We start from the raw sequence: 14,960 nt of genomic DNA, 5'->3' as shown, positions 1-14,960 counted from the left end.
GGATCGTTGTCGTTCTCGTTGGAAAGTTGCTGAGTGTGAAGGTACCTTAAAGCTCTGTCTATCAGTGAAAAGGCTCTATATGGAACTCTTATCTTCATATTTATGAGCACTATTTATCTGGGCATTTTGATGTGCTATCTGGGCAATGTAGGCCATTATTTTACAGTAAAAAGATAGTGTTTAAAACTAATTGTAGAGATATGAATAGTCCTTTTTAAAGTACTATATTACCTCTATTTTCTTAACGTCTGGCATAATTCAGTAGGCCCGGAGACATAGGCTATTGTCTGAATGTTGACTAGTGAATTTATATGTTTCTCTCTTTGGTTGGTCATAAAACATGAACTATTGTCATATTGTCTGAATGTTGACACTTGAGTTGATGTTTGTTGAAACATAATGTCTGTTATCTCTGGAGGACAAGGATGCAGGGTCATGGAACAATTGATGTTTGTTAATATGTTGATTACACATTATACAAGGCTAGCTAGTTTGTTGACTTGCAAAACAGAGAAGGACCAACTTTGCAGATTGATTAAATACTCAAACAATGAAAGTTAAATTCATCCTACCTCCCCAATGACCTGTGGATGATGACCTGAGCCATAGATTTGGGTATTAAAAGGGATTTCTATCATTCTGCAAGGAGAATCAGAGAGACTTTTCAAAACCACAGCCAGGAACATTCTACAGGATGTCAGCTTAGGGGACCACAGCCCCAGCTGGAAGAACATAGATCTTCTCTATTGACCATCGCTAAACCCTCAGAGACGCCTTGAGTAATCTGCGGTGAAATCCCTGCTAGCTCACGGTGCTAGCAGGGATCTCACCGAGGTCACTGCAGTTCTGCTCAGTGTAGACACAACTTCAGTGACAGGAGGCAACCTCGATGACGTCACCGCCGGTCACTGAAGCTGCTCATTCACCAGTGGTTCTCAGCCTGGACGGTCGCATCTTGGCAATGTCCAAGTTGAAAACTATTTTTTCTCCAGACATGGATTACGGCGTGGGGCAGAATGATGGATAGGTGAGGGATATTGTTGTTTATTATTTTTGTTTTATTACAGGAGGATTCAGTGGAATTAGGTGTTAGGTGAGTATAACTGTATTTGTTATTTTTAAATAGCCTCCCTCCCCAGAGCATGAAGCTATCACCACCATGTTTGACGGTGGAGATGTTTTTGGGATGAAGTGAGGGTTATTTTTACGCCATACATAGCGTTTTGCATTTAGCTCATAAAGTTCTACTTTGGTCTCATCTGACCAGAGCACCTTCTTCCACATGCTAGCTTTGTCCCCCTACATGGCTTTGCAAACTGCAAACTGAACTTCTTCTTGCCACTGTTCCATAAAGGCCTGATTTGTGGAGTATACGAATAATAGTTGTCCTGTGGACAGATTCTCCCACCTGAGCTCTTCCAGAGTGACAATGGGCCTCTTATCTGCTTTTCTAATTAGTACTATCCTTACCTGGAATGTCAGTTTAGGTGGATGACCATGCCTCGGTAGGTTTGGGTTGTGCCATACTCTTTCAATTTTTGGATGATGGATTAAACAGTGCTCTGTGAAATGTTCAGAGCTTGAGCTATTATTTTATAACCTAACCCAACTTTACTCTCCTCTAAAACTTTATCCCTGACCTGTCTGGTGTGTTCCTTGGTTTTTCATGATGCTGTTTGATCCCTAATGTTCTCAAACAAAACCTGTGAGGCCTTCACAGAACAGCTGTAGTTATACTGAGAAGAAATTACACATGGGTGCATGCAATGTACTAACTATGCGAGTTATGGGAGCAATTGGTCATTCAGGTTTTTATTTAGGGTATCACACTACATGGGGATCAATACAAATCACGTCACAATTTTCTAATTTAGATTTTTAAAATGATTAAAAGACCATGCATTATTTCCTTTACAATTCATAAATACGTGCTACTTTGTGTGGGTATATTGCATAAAATTCCAATAAATTACATTAGAGTTTCTGGGTGTAATGGGAAAAAAATTGTAAAAGTTCACAAGGTATGAATACTTTCTCAAGGCACTCTGTATATGTGTGCCATAAAAGACTGTTTTCTTGCCACTATTTAGCACCATTTACTGAAAGGCACTCTCTGTGCTATTTATGTCACTGGCTACCAGTAATAGGACACTGTTTAGCATTAATAAAGTGGTATATGGCTTTTTTTTATAAGTAATGTATGATGCTATTTATGTTTTTACTACTGTTTTTAGCACCATTTATCTGGCTGATATAAGGTGCTATCTGGGCAATGTATGGAACTGTTACCAGTAAATGAGGACTATATGACACTAATAATTATAACATATATGTTTTATTTTTACAGATACTGTACACTATTTTCTTGGCATTAGTTAGCACAGTATATTGTAAGGCACTATCTAGGCAATTTACGGAACTGTTTATCAGTAAAGGAGCACTGCATAGCAATAACAGGGTCCTTTTTTACACGTACTATATGAGGCTATTTCTTGTTACTATTTAGGACTATTTACTTGGGCATTGTATGACGTTATCTGGAAAAGTATGGCAATGTTTATCATTAAAGGGGCACTCTATAGAAATAAACGGGTCTCATATTTCCTTTTCTAAGTGTGCTATAAGATAGTATTTTCTTGTTACTATTTAGCACTATTTATCTGGGCATTGTGTGACGCTATCTGGGAACTGCACTCCATAGAAATAAAAGGGTCACGTATTTCCCTATTGTAGATATGTTATAGGATAGTATTTTCTTGTTACGATTTAGCACACTGTATCTGGGCATTGTGTGACGCTATCGGGGAACTGCACTCCATAGAAATAAAAGGGTCTCGTATTTCTCTATTTTAGATATGTTATAGGATAGTATTTTCTTGTTACGATTTAGCACACTTTATCTGGGCATTGTGTGACGCTATCTTGGAACTGCGCTCCATAGAAATAAAAGGGTCTCGTATTTCTCTATTTTAGATATGTTATAGGATAGTATTTTCTTGTTAAGATTTAGCACACTGTATCTGGGCATTGTGTGACGCTATCGGGGAACTGCACTCCATAGAAATAAAAGGGTCTCGTATTTCCCTATTGTAGATATGTTATAGGATAGTATTTTCTTGTTACGATTTAGCACTATTTATCTGGGCATTGTGTGACGCTATCGGGGAACTGCACTCCATAGAAATAAAAGGGTCACGTATTTCCCTATTGTAGATATGTTATAGGATAGTATTTTCTTGTTACGATTTAGCACACTGTATCTGGGCATTGTGTGACGCTATCGGGGAACTGCACTCCATAGAAATAAAAGGGTCTCGTATTTCTCTATTTTAGATATGTTATAGGATAGTATTTTCTTGTTACGATTTAGCACACTTTATCTGGGCATTGTGTGACGCTATCTTGGAACTGCGCTCCATAGAAATAAAATGGTCTCGTATTTCTCTATTTTAGATATGTTATAGGATAGTATTTTCTTGTTACGATTTAGCACACTGTATCTGGGCATTGTGTGACGCTATCGGGGAACTGCACTCCATAGAAATAAAAGGGTCTCGTATTTCTCTATTTTAGATATGTTATAGGATAGTATTTTCTTGTTACGATTTAGCACACTTTATCTGGGCATTGTGTGACGCTATCTTGGAACTGCGCTCCATAGAAATAAAATGGTCTCGTATTTCTCTATTTTAGATATGTTATAGGATAGTATTTTCTTGTTACGATTTAGCACACTGTATCTGGGCATTGTGTGACGCTATCGGGGAACTGCACTCCATAGAAATAAAAGGGTCTCGTATTTCTCTATTTTAGATATGTTATAGGATAGTATTTTCTTGTTACGATTTAGCACACTTTATCTGGGCATTGTGTGACGCTATCTTGGAACTGCGCTCCATAGAAATAAAATGGTCTCGTATTTCTCTATTTTAGATATGTTATAGGATAGTATTTTCTTGTTAAGATTTAGCACACTGTATCTGGGCATTGTGTGACGCTATCGGGGAACTGCACTCCATAGAAATAAAAGGGTCTCGTATTTCTCTATTTTAGATATGTTATAAGATAGTATTTTCTTGTTACGATTTAGCACTCTTTATCTTGGCATTGTTTGACGCTATCTGGGAACTGCACTCCATAGAAATAAAAGGGTCACGTATTTCCCTTTTGTAGATATGTTATAGCAGAGGTCCCCAACTCCAGTCCTCAAGGCCCACCAACAGGTCATGTTTTCAGGATTTCCTTTGCATTGCACAGGTGATGCAATTATTACCTGGGCAAGACTAAGGAAATCCTGAAAACATGACATGTTGGTGGGCCTTGAGGACTGGAGTTGGGGACCCCTGTGTTATAGGATAGTATTTTCTTGTTACGATTTAGCACTATTTATCTGGGCATTGTGTGACGCTATATGGGAACTGCACTCCATAGAAATAAAAGGGTCTCATATTTCCCTTTTGTAGATATGTTATAGGATAGTATTTTCTTGTTACTATTTAGCACTCTTTATCTGGGCATTGTGTGACGCTATCTGGGAACTGCGCTCCATAGAAATAAAAGGGTCACGTATTTCCCTTTTGTAGATATGTTATAGGATAGTATTTTCTTGTTACGATTTAGCACTCTTTGTCTTGGCATTGTTTGACGCTATCTGGGAACTGCACTCCATAGAAATAAAAGGGTCACGTATTTCCCTTTTGTAGATATGTTATAGGATAGTATTTTCTTGTTACGATTTAGCACTATTTATCTGGGCATTGTGTGACGCTATATGGGAACTGCACTCCATAGAAATAAAAGGGTCTCATATTTCCCTTTTGTAGATATGTTATAGGATAGTATTTTCTTGTTACGATTTAGCACACTTTATCTGGGCATTGTGTGACGCTATCTGGGAACTGCGCTCCATAGAAATAAAAGGGTCACGTATTTCTCTTTTTTAGATATGTTATAGGATAGTATTTTCTTGCTACTATTTAGCACTATTTATCTTGAAATTGAATGGCGCTATCTGGGAAAGGAAAGACACTGTTTACCAGTAAACGACAATTGCTAATAAGGAGGCATGTACATGTATTGTCTCTCCCTTTTTTTTACAGATTCTGTATGGGACTCTTTTCTTTGCCCTACTTAACACTGCTTATCTGTGCATTTTATGGCACTATTTATCTGGGCATTGTACTAGATTTCTTTTCATTGTTTTGGAAGAAAAAAATTTGTATATTATCTATATATTACAGTTCCATGTTCGTGACCATAATCTGCTCTAGGCCCATATTGCACTTCTGAATGCTTTTTATTTTATATGTTGGATTTTTTTTAAGCAGTGAATATTAATCTGTGCGAAAAACATGCCCCATAAGGACCCTTTGAGATACCATACCTTCGCATTGCTGTATGCAGTAGATTTTCTTCCTCTTTATGAACAATGATCATGACATCGATGGATTTTTTTAAAACCTTGATGGCATTTGTACAGAAAAAAAAAAGTCCTGAAACGAAAAATATTCTGATCTGGATCAAAGTGTTACAAACAAGAGAACACCGTCTCGTATATGGCGGTCACTGTTCTTTAAGAATTATATTTTAAATTAATGGAAAATAAATGAGATCTAATTCTGCAGCCATTTATGTTTCCAGGAATATATATCAGTCTGTTTACCACCGTGTGCGGAGGACAAATTGAATCCAATTTTCACTAATGCAACAGAAATTCTCTTGATCAATCAGAATACAAAGTGCTCCCATAATTATGAAGTGTAGCGAGTGCTTAGAAGAGACGGAGAGAACTTCAATAAGACTTGATTTAATATATTCCTGGATACAAGACATTAGAAAGTAATAATTATAGATTAGGTTAGCTCTGCGCCTCCGACTAAAAACTCTACTGACCTCTCCTATCATGACGCTTCACTCATTAACGCTCGTCTACTTGGGAGACCTAACATGGAACGTAATGCAGAAATCATAATTACATTTTGCTGTAAATTGCTTCATGTTGCCATTTAAAGGCACTATGTCAGGATGAGTTCACTACAGAAACCAGTGATACGGCTGTATAGGTCGTATCGTAACAATAAAAATGATACCTGTTTTGTAGAGATCTGATGTGCCAGCACTGAGAAATCAAGCTTTGAAGCCACATGCAAATTCACCTGGAAGTGCATTGGGGGCGTGTCAGTGCACTCATAATGCACTTCCAGGGTAATTTGCATAAAACTCAATATCTCAGCACTGGCTCATCGGATTACTACAAGACAAGTATCATTTTTATTGTTGTACTAGGATCTATACAACCATAATATCAGCTTCAGTAGCAAAAAAATTATACCCACAGATTAATTTGAAAAAGTAATTGGTCACCGATGCTTATGTAGGAGACTTTAAGAGCACTGAACTCCATCTCATCATCTGAAAAGTTTTACATAGAATACCTAGAAGCTTCTAACTCCTAATAGCTCCCAATTAACCCTTGATCTGATCTGTTATATAGTTTTTTCCAGTTATCTTGTTGTTCATTATTGGGGTATCACAACTGCTTTTTGGATGCAAAACTATATCAAAGGACTATTACGATAGCCATAACATGAAATATTGCATGGTCAGGACCTTAGACACTCTCTAACTAAAATAGAATACACATTATCCTTTTGTTCTTGGTGAAAATTATGCATGTCAGAGCACATGTTGGCCCTGATGGCACCAGTATATTCTATGGCCTTATCGGCGCATGCTCCCGAATCCCGTTCTGCGGGGGTAGTTTGGACGCAAGCCTTGGTGGGACTAACGAATGCGGGCAAGAACACAATGTGAAAGGCGCCTTAGTTCGGGCTGCATCTGCCATGTGCAGCCACAAACACACCCGCATATGGTGGCCAATGGTGAAATAATTCATTGGGGTAAATGGAGCTGATACCATTAAAATTGTGCAAACATTGGCCACCGAATGTGGGCATGGCTTTGCATCTGCAATGTGAAAACCCTTAGAGAACAAAGGTTTGCACCTTCATGTTTTATCAAGAGAAAGCAATGACATCTTTTTGGAAGTTTCACTCCTTCATTAACCCTAAGACTCACCACAACAATCCGTATCCATATTTATTACTGGCATTTAGTGGGCAAATAAATGTCTTCGAGGAAAGTCTACCAGTTTAAAGAGGTCTTTTGCCTCTTTGTTCCAAAGTCAATTGCTGCTCTGCCCCATTTCCATTTTTGTGCACCCAAAGCATTTATGCATTACATGGACAAACAGCCATATATTTAGCTTTCTTCTAGTGATAATAGTTTGGGGTTGAAAGGTCACATACCAGGTGATCCTTTTTTGTTAGTTTGGTTCCCCAAGTTAATTTTATGTTGTCTTGTTGCTGGGACCACTAACAATTAAAGTTGTCTTTCTGAAGAACCTATCCATAGAGGAATTTAAGCATGACACATTCTCTATTAATATCATTGGAACAACCATGTAGTGCTTGCTTGTGCTAAGTCCTCCAGGGCTGAATGAACATTATCAGATAGTTTTCACTATCCAATCATACAGGCAGCAACATACTGGAGAAAAAAAAGAACACACCCCATGATAACTTTGAGCAGGTTTCTCCATGTGGGAGATAAAAAAGATACAGCTCTGATCTCCTGGTCTAACCTCCTGTATGATTAGAAAGTGAAGATGGATTAGAACACCAAAGAATACCATACCAAACACAGAATAAGTGGATTTTATAAACCAGTTGACCCCATAATGACCATGTTATGCTTATTTGTAAACCAAATCTCTTACACTATCTCTATTTCTGCCTCTCTACAGGTTGGAGAATTCAGGGCACATGCTGCCGAGTGGACAGCAAATGTAACAGCAGAGTTCAAGGAGACCCGGAGGCGTCTGAGTGTGGAGATCTATGACAAGTTCCAACGGGCTACCTCTATCAAGCGAAAGCTGTCCGCAGAACTTAGTATGAGCCCAAGTCAAGAAATGACTCCTTGCAAGAGAACCTTATCGGTCAACCACCTGACCAGTGAGAAAGAGGTGCTGTCCTCGATGATGAGATCCGACAGCATGTACCTGAATGGATTGACTCCTCACTGTGCTGCTGAAGAGATCGCCGTCATTGAAAACATGAAGTAGCTCTCGCCTACCGACTCCACTGTCGCCTAAAAACTACATTTGCCATAATAAAGACTACCAGCATTTTTAAAGCCTGCATGAGCTCGGAAAATGACAAAGGCTAACAATCAACACTAACAACTATCCAAAATGTAGTTCAAAAAGACTCTTGAATTTCACAACGTCTGATGCCTTTTGGTGCCCAGACTGTTTTTTTTTTTTCTAATGTGCCATAATACATGCAATGTTATATATTATAATCTCAATAATTTCGGGGGAAAACCCCCCCCCCCAAAATCTAGAAATTGGGATCTGACTGTCAAATGGAATGGACGGTCCATGGACTATGTTTTTGTAACTGGAGAAGTTGTTACGAAATACTGTACAGCCTATAACCTAAGAAACTTTCTATCAGTGCCTTATTCGCGCATAGATCACACAACCTCCATAGCTGTTATTTTTTTAATTTAGGCATGAGGAATGTATTTTATTGGCAAATTTACTTTTGCTTGACGAGAGCGTACAATGGTGCCTCAATGCACGTGTCAGGAAAAGATAGAAGATGTAAGAAACGCTAAAGCTACAGTAGTCATAAGTGGAATGTCAAACACCTGAAAACAAAAATTTGAGTTTTTTTTATTTTGTTTGTGGAAGGGGTAAAATTTAAACTCATGTTGCTAAAATAATTAATAAACTTAGCCATCATTGATGCCATTACCTAGATTTCCCCAGTGGTAGTCAAGGGTACATATGGTCATAGAGGTGGCTGGGTAAAAGTGATATCCCAACTTAAATTGTCCCTATATTCCTTCCTCATGGGTGGGAACATTTGGTTTCCCCTCCTTTTCACAGGTATAACAATCTTAGGAAACAAGGGAAGAGAAATCGGCCCAGATATGACATTGCCTTTCTTTCATACAAACAATGTTGACAATTGAGAGTGATGTGTCCCGCTTTTTGCAACAGACCGAATTTTTCTGCAAGATCACTTCAATTTTATGTAAACCTCTAATAGTGATAAAACATTTTAGCAAATAGGTTTTATATAAAAATAATATACTGTACATCTTTGTTCACTGGTCTTACAATTGGGATCCATAGCCAGCGACAAAGGAAACTGACATTTTTGGTGAATCTGTGTTGTTATCTCATTGTGTGGCCCACAAAAGACAAAAATGGCTGGCTACATTAATTTTGGATGATGATCGATCCATGTAAAGGCACTTTTATTCATCATTTTTAACTTCTTTCTTAATTTTACACTAGGAAGTATAGTTTTAAACTCTGTAGAGCAATTTATGTGTTGACCATGGATTAAAGGGTCTTCTTGACTGGTAACAGTAATTTAAAAATTTAAATTATTTTTAAGATCAAAAGTCGTCAACAAGACTGATGATGACTGGACCATTTATGGATTATCTAGTTAAGTTCTAAATTAGGAACATGTAACTGGTGAAATAAGTATTGAACATGTCACCAATTTTCTAAGCAAATATATTTCTAAAAGGTTATTGTTAAAGGTTCTAAAAAATATTGACATGAAATTCTCACCAGATGTCGGTAACAACCCACCCTATCCATACAGGCAAAATCAAACCATAATGTCCATAAGTTAAGTTATGTTTAATAATGAGAAATGACACAGGGTAAAAGTATTAGGGATATGAAGAAAGAAAGGTGCAAAAAGCTATGAAAAGTCATGACACCAGCTGGAATCTATCTATCTATCTATCTATCTATCTATCACTAATTAGAAAGCAATTCTACTACTTAATGAAGAATAATATCAGCTGGTTCATCTGATGTTCTATAAAAAGGTGCCACACAAGAAATGTCTTATGATGGGTAAAATCAGTGAGCTATCTCAAGACCTTCAAAACCTTATTGTTGGAAAACCTATTGACAGAAGAATTTTTAAACTACTGATGGTTCCAGTGAAGATTCCACTGTTGGGGCCATAATCCAGAAGTGAAAAGAACATTATTTCACCATAAACTGAAAGAAGAGTTGTCCAAGAGCCAAGGACCACCCGTGGTGAGCCACAGAAAGACCTGAAATCAGCAGATACAATTGTTTAAAAAAAAAAAAGTAATGCGCTCGACGTCCATGGCCTGTGTGCACACTCACCACACAAGACTCCATTGCTGAGCAAAAAGCAAGTTCAAGAGCATTTAAAATTTGTTAAACAACATTTAGACAAGCCCTTGAAATACTGGGAGACTATAGTCAGGTCAGATGAGACCAAAATTGAACTCTTTGGATGCCATAATATATACCATGTTTGGTGGCCAAAAGGCACTGTATATCACCCTAAAAACACCATACCAACAGTGAAGTTTGGAGGTGGGAACATCATGGTGTAGGGCTGTTTTTCAGACTATGGTACTGGCACATTTCATGTTATTGAGGGAAGAATGAATGGACAAATGTACCGAGACATTCTTCATAAAAATATACTGCCATCTCCAGGATGATGAAGCTCAAGCGAAGGTGGACATTTCAGTAAGACAATGATCCCAAACACACAGCCAAGGAAACTCTCAGTAGAGAGAAAGAAAATAAAGATGTTAGAATGGCCGAGCCAATCACCTGACCTGAATCCAATAGAAAATGTGTGAAAGGAACTAAAGCTGAGAGTTAATAGAAGGAGCCCACAGGACCTTCAGTATGTGAAGAATGTTTGTGTGGAAGAATGGGCCAAAATCACACGTGAGCAATGCCTGCAACTAGTTTCTCCATGCAGGATTTGTCTTGAAGCTGTCATCACCAACAAAAGCTTTTGTATGAAGAATTACATTTCAGTCAGTGTATTCAATACTTTTTCCCTGTGTCATTTCCCATTGTTACACATAACTTAATTTATGGACTTCTGTGGTTTGATTTCTTTGCCTGTGTGGTTGGATGGGTTGTTACCTACACCTGGTGAGATTTTCAGGTCAATAGCACCTTTAGAAATATATTTACTTACAAAATTGGTGACGTTTTCAATACTTATTTCACCCGGTGTGCATTCAATGATGTGTAATCTTAGGGGAGGAAGTATAACACAAGACTTCTCCCTTTGGTGTCCTTGGAATCACTGTGTAATGCTCCGCCCCCTCAAGCCACGCCCACTCATAACGTACCCAAAGTACCTTTGCATATCCCCTTTCTATATGCTATACTAACACATATAGAGGTAATAATGGGATCCCTTACTTTAGATTCTTTTCATCTAGCAAGTCGGGAAATCAACTGTATAAAACTTATTTGAGGAAGTAGGGGCATAAATATACTGGTGTAGTGACGCGGATGCTTTGGGCTTCCTACCCCTTATGAGAAAACCAATATTATATAAATTATATGTGACGGTTGGGGGACCCTATAGAAGAGTTTATGCCTCCTATGTTCCACTTCCAGTCCTGTGCTCGATACTCGAGAGAGCTTTCTGTGTTACTACATCACCAATGCTTGAAAAGAGAAAGGGACTGGCTTAGGGTTTGAAATATGCAGTCGGCCAGCCCCCTTCATAAACTGCACAGATGGTGTGCCATTAAAGGCTGGTCATTCCTGTGTGGAGCACAAGGTCAGAAGATGAGTTTCTGAACCCAAGACTGAAGGAGCTAACTAAAGATCAGGGGTCTTAAATTACTATGTTACGCACAATAAATTATGGTTAAATAACTGGATAACCCTTTTAAATTTTAATTTTCCTGATATACCAGAATATCCAGAAGGTTACATTCTGATTTCATTCAATGAGACTACTGGGTGTTCTAAAGGCTGGGATTCTTAGGACAAATCCCCCCTTGTAATATATCAGGAAGGAAATGGCCATGATGAAACTCAGAGGTTTAACATAATTGCAAACTTACCCTTAAAGGTCTCCATCTAACCGGCATGAGAAACGGCATCATTCTCACCTTTAAGACTTTAAAAAACTCTGTATGACATTATCAGCCCCTGCTTAAAAATGATCAACCATGTGTCATAAATATGTATTTTTTTTTACCTCGTATAAATTCGGCTGTTCTGCTGAATCCGGCGATGTTTTTCTTTTTTCCCTGCACCTCTCGGTTCCTGAGATATGACCCCCTTTTTCCTGTATAAATCTAGTCTTTTTTAGCCAACTGGGCTTGTACCTTAAGAAGACACACACACAGAGAAGAGTTGACTATCACGCCCACTTGGCTAAAAGGACTAGATTTATAAAAAGGGGAGAAAGGGCCGTATCTCAGGAACGGAGAGGCGCAGGAAGAAAAGAGAAACTACGCCGGATTCAGGAGAACAGCGGCATTTATATCAGGCATGAAGAAATAAAATTAAAAAATAAAACATTTAAGGCAAGCGATAGGTCACGTTTAAAGGTAATGTTAGAATGTGATTACAAACTTGGCTTTATAAATATACTGAATAGAATCATTCTAAGACTTGTTTCTGCCTATAATATGCAAATTTATTTAATAAATTCTGGACAGACAGTAATGAACCTAAAACGTGAAAAGTAACCAGAACAGAGAAACGTATCCAAAGGCTCCAAGTATGAACCAACGATTCTCCAAGTAACAATCCGGAGGCAATAAGATGTCCGCTGACGACATCCTTCGTGCAGTATGGGCGGTAGCTTTCAGGATGAGCAATATCCACAGGGCAGAACACTGTTATTTCCACTTTACCTTTTTTCGGTGTTTTCCCATTTTTGTTTTCCTGCCTCCTACAGGTAACATGGATTCCACATATGAGACTAAACTAATGAGCACAGCACAAGGAACGGGTGCAAATAGTATCGCAACTGCCGAGATTGTAACATTGCAGATGATCAGTATGCCTGTACAATGTATCATTAGGGAATACAGAATGGACGTTGATGATTTCATGGACAATGGAACACTCATGGAAGAGTTTTTAATTTTATTAAATTATATTTTACAAAACAGACGATTTATGTTCTGGTTTATTCATTTAACAGATATCTTAGTAAAAGGTAATGTACCGTATTTTTTGCACTATAAGACGCACTTTTTTCCCCAAAAAAATGTGAGGAAAATGGGGGGTGCGTCTTATAGTTGGAATGCAGGCTTACCGGCAGTGGTGTGGCAGCGGCAGAGGTGCGGGAATGATGATGCGCAGTGAGCGGTATGGCGTGAGCGGGGTCCCTTCCACAGCGACCGGGTATCCAAGGTAAGCAGCAGAGCCGGGTGAATCATGGCTTTATCGGTGGCGGTTGCCATCTTCCTGAGGCCGAGCATGCGCAGATGGAGTGCTCTGCTTCCCGGGGCTTCAGGAAAATGACCGCGGGAGGCCACTCGTGCGCAAATGGAGATCGTGGCAGCCATTTTCCTGAAGCCAAGATCTAAATCCGCTCACTGCGCCTCATCATCCCCACACCTCTGCCGCCACCACAGCACTGCTGCAACCCCTCCATGGACACCAGGCCGTGGCGTCGCCCACCTAAACAGGAAGGGACCCTGCTCAGGTGCACGCCATATCGCCCACTGCATCACCGCACCTCTGCCAACACCATGCCTCCTGTGACCCTGCTCTGCCACCGCCAGCCCTCAGGTAAGATACTGTAAATTCGGACAATAAGACAGACCCCCATCTTATAAAAAAATCTTTTTTTCTGCAATTTTCACCCCAAATTTGGGGTGCGTCTTATGGTCCGGTGCGTCTTATAGTCCAAAAAATACAGTATTTAAGTTAGTATGGCCGCTTAGCCAAATTCAAGTGAAATAGCGCCACCCTTGCCCCATGGTAGTGACCGGAATTGCAACTGAAAATGAATAAGGCTGAGCTGCAATACCAGACACGGCCCCTAGCTGGAGCTGCGTTAAGATGAAGGTAAATATTTTTGTTTTCATCCACCTTAGCTGGACATCAGACTGCAGAAATGTAAAGGGATTGTCCCAAAAACAACATGTACTACCCATCCAGATGATAATAAATGCATGAATGCTGGGGGTCTGACTGCTGAGACACCCACCGATCTCAATAGTGGAAGGGTCAAAAGCTGCACTGAACATGTACGACCACCAATCCTATCGACCGGAAATGGAGCCACTTGGGCTATGTTTCAACGATGAGGTTTTGGTGAATTTTTGATGTTGCATATTTTCTGCACCCATTAAGTAAAATTGGTTACTTACAATTTTTCAAAAATCAAATTTTTCAAAAATCTGCAGCATAAAAACACTCACCAAAAACTCATTGTGTGAACATAGCCTAACACTCCATTCACATAAAGAATTTTGGGACCCCTGTCCTTGTGATTGGAGGGGTCTCCAGCAATGGGACCCCCAGCAATCATTTATCTTTTACTTATCTTTTGGATAAGTGATAACATTTGCATGTACAACTCTTTTAGGCTGTGTGCCCACATTCCGGATTTTTAGCGATTTTTAGCGTTTTTGCGGCTGTTTTCCGCTGCAAAAACACTTTAAAAATGCTTATTTTAAGCATCCCATTTTTTTAATGCATTCCGCAATTTTTGTGCCCATGCTGCGTTTTTTCAGCAAAAAAAAAACGCAGCATGTTCATTAATTTTGTGGAAAATCTGCGGATTTGCCACTATATAGTATAGTATTGGGACGCTCTGGAAAAATACACCAAAAAAGTGAAAAAAACGCAAGCGGATTTCCTGCGAAAGGAGTCCGGCTTTGTTCAGGAAAATTCTGTGAACATTCTGCAATGTGGGCACATAACCTTAAGCTCTGTTCACACTAGTTAAGGGCAGCAAACTAGAATCTTCATTCATTCACATATCGAGCTCATTGCAGTTGGTACTAGCATGTAACAATATTATTTTTTCATTAATATTCATATTTTTTGCAAAATTGTTCCTGCTGTGAACACAATTTCACTGCCTGTAAAATGAGCGGAT

The 14,960-nt window shown here is 39.0% G+C and overlaps 1 protein-coding gene across 1 annotated transcript in view; it reads left to right on the top strand.

The window, feature by feature from the left end:
• The window catches only part of KCNK2 (potassium two pore domain channel subfamily K member 2), a 132,724-nt gene extending 119,706 nt beyond the window's left edge, over positions 1-13,018 (top strand). The window contains exon 7 of the mRNA XM_069768497.1: positions 7,805-13,018. Within this exon, the coding sequence (XP_069624598.1) occupies positions 7,805-8,122 (318 nt within the window). The 3' untranslated portion in view covers positions 8,123-13,018. The remainder of the gene's footprint in view (positions 1-7,804) is intronic.
• Positions 13,019-14,960: the final 1,942 nt, after the last annotated feature.

The sequence above is a fragment of the Ranitomeya imitator genome, chromosome 5 (genome assembly GCF_032444005.1).
Source record: "Ranitomeya imitator isolate aRanImi1 chromosome 5, aRanImi1.pri, whole genome shotgun sequence".
Taxonomy (NCBI): Eukaryota; Metazoa; Chordata; class Amphibia; order Anura; family Dendrobatidae; genus Ranitomeya; species Ranitomeya imitator.
This window is presented reverse-complemented; position numbering and strand designations above follow the sequence as displayed.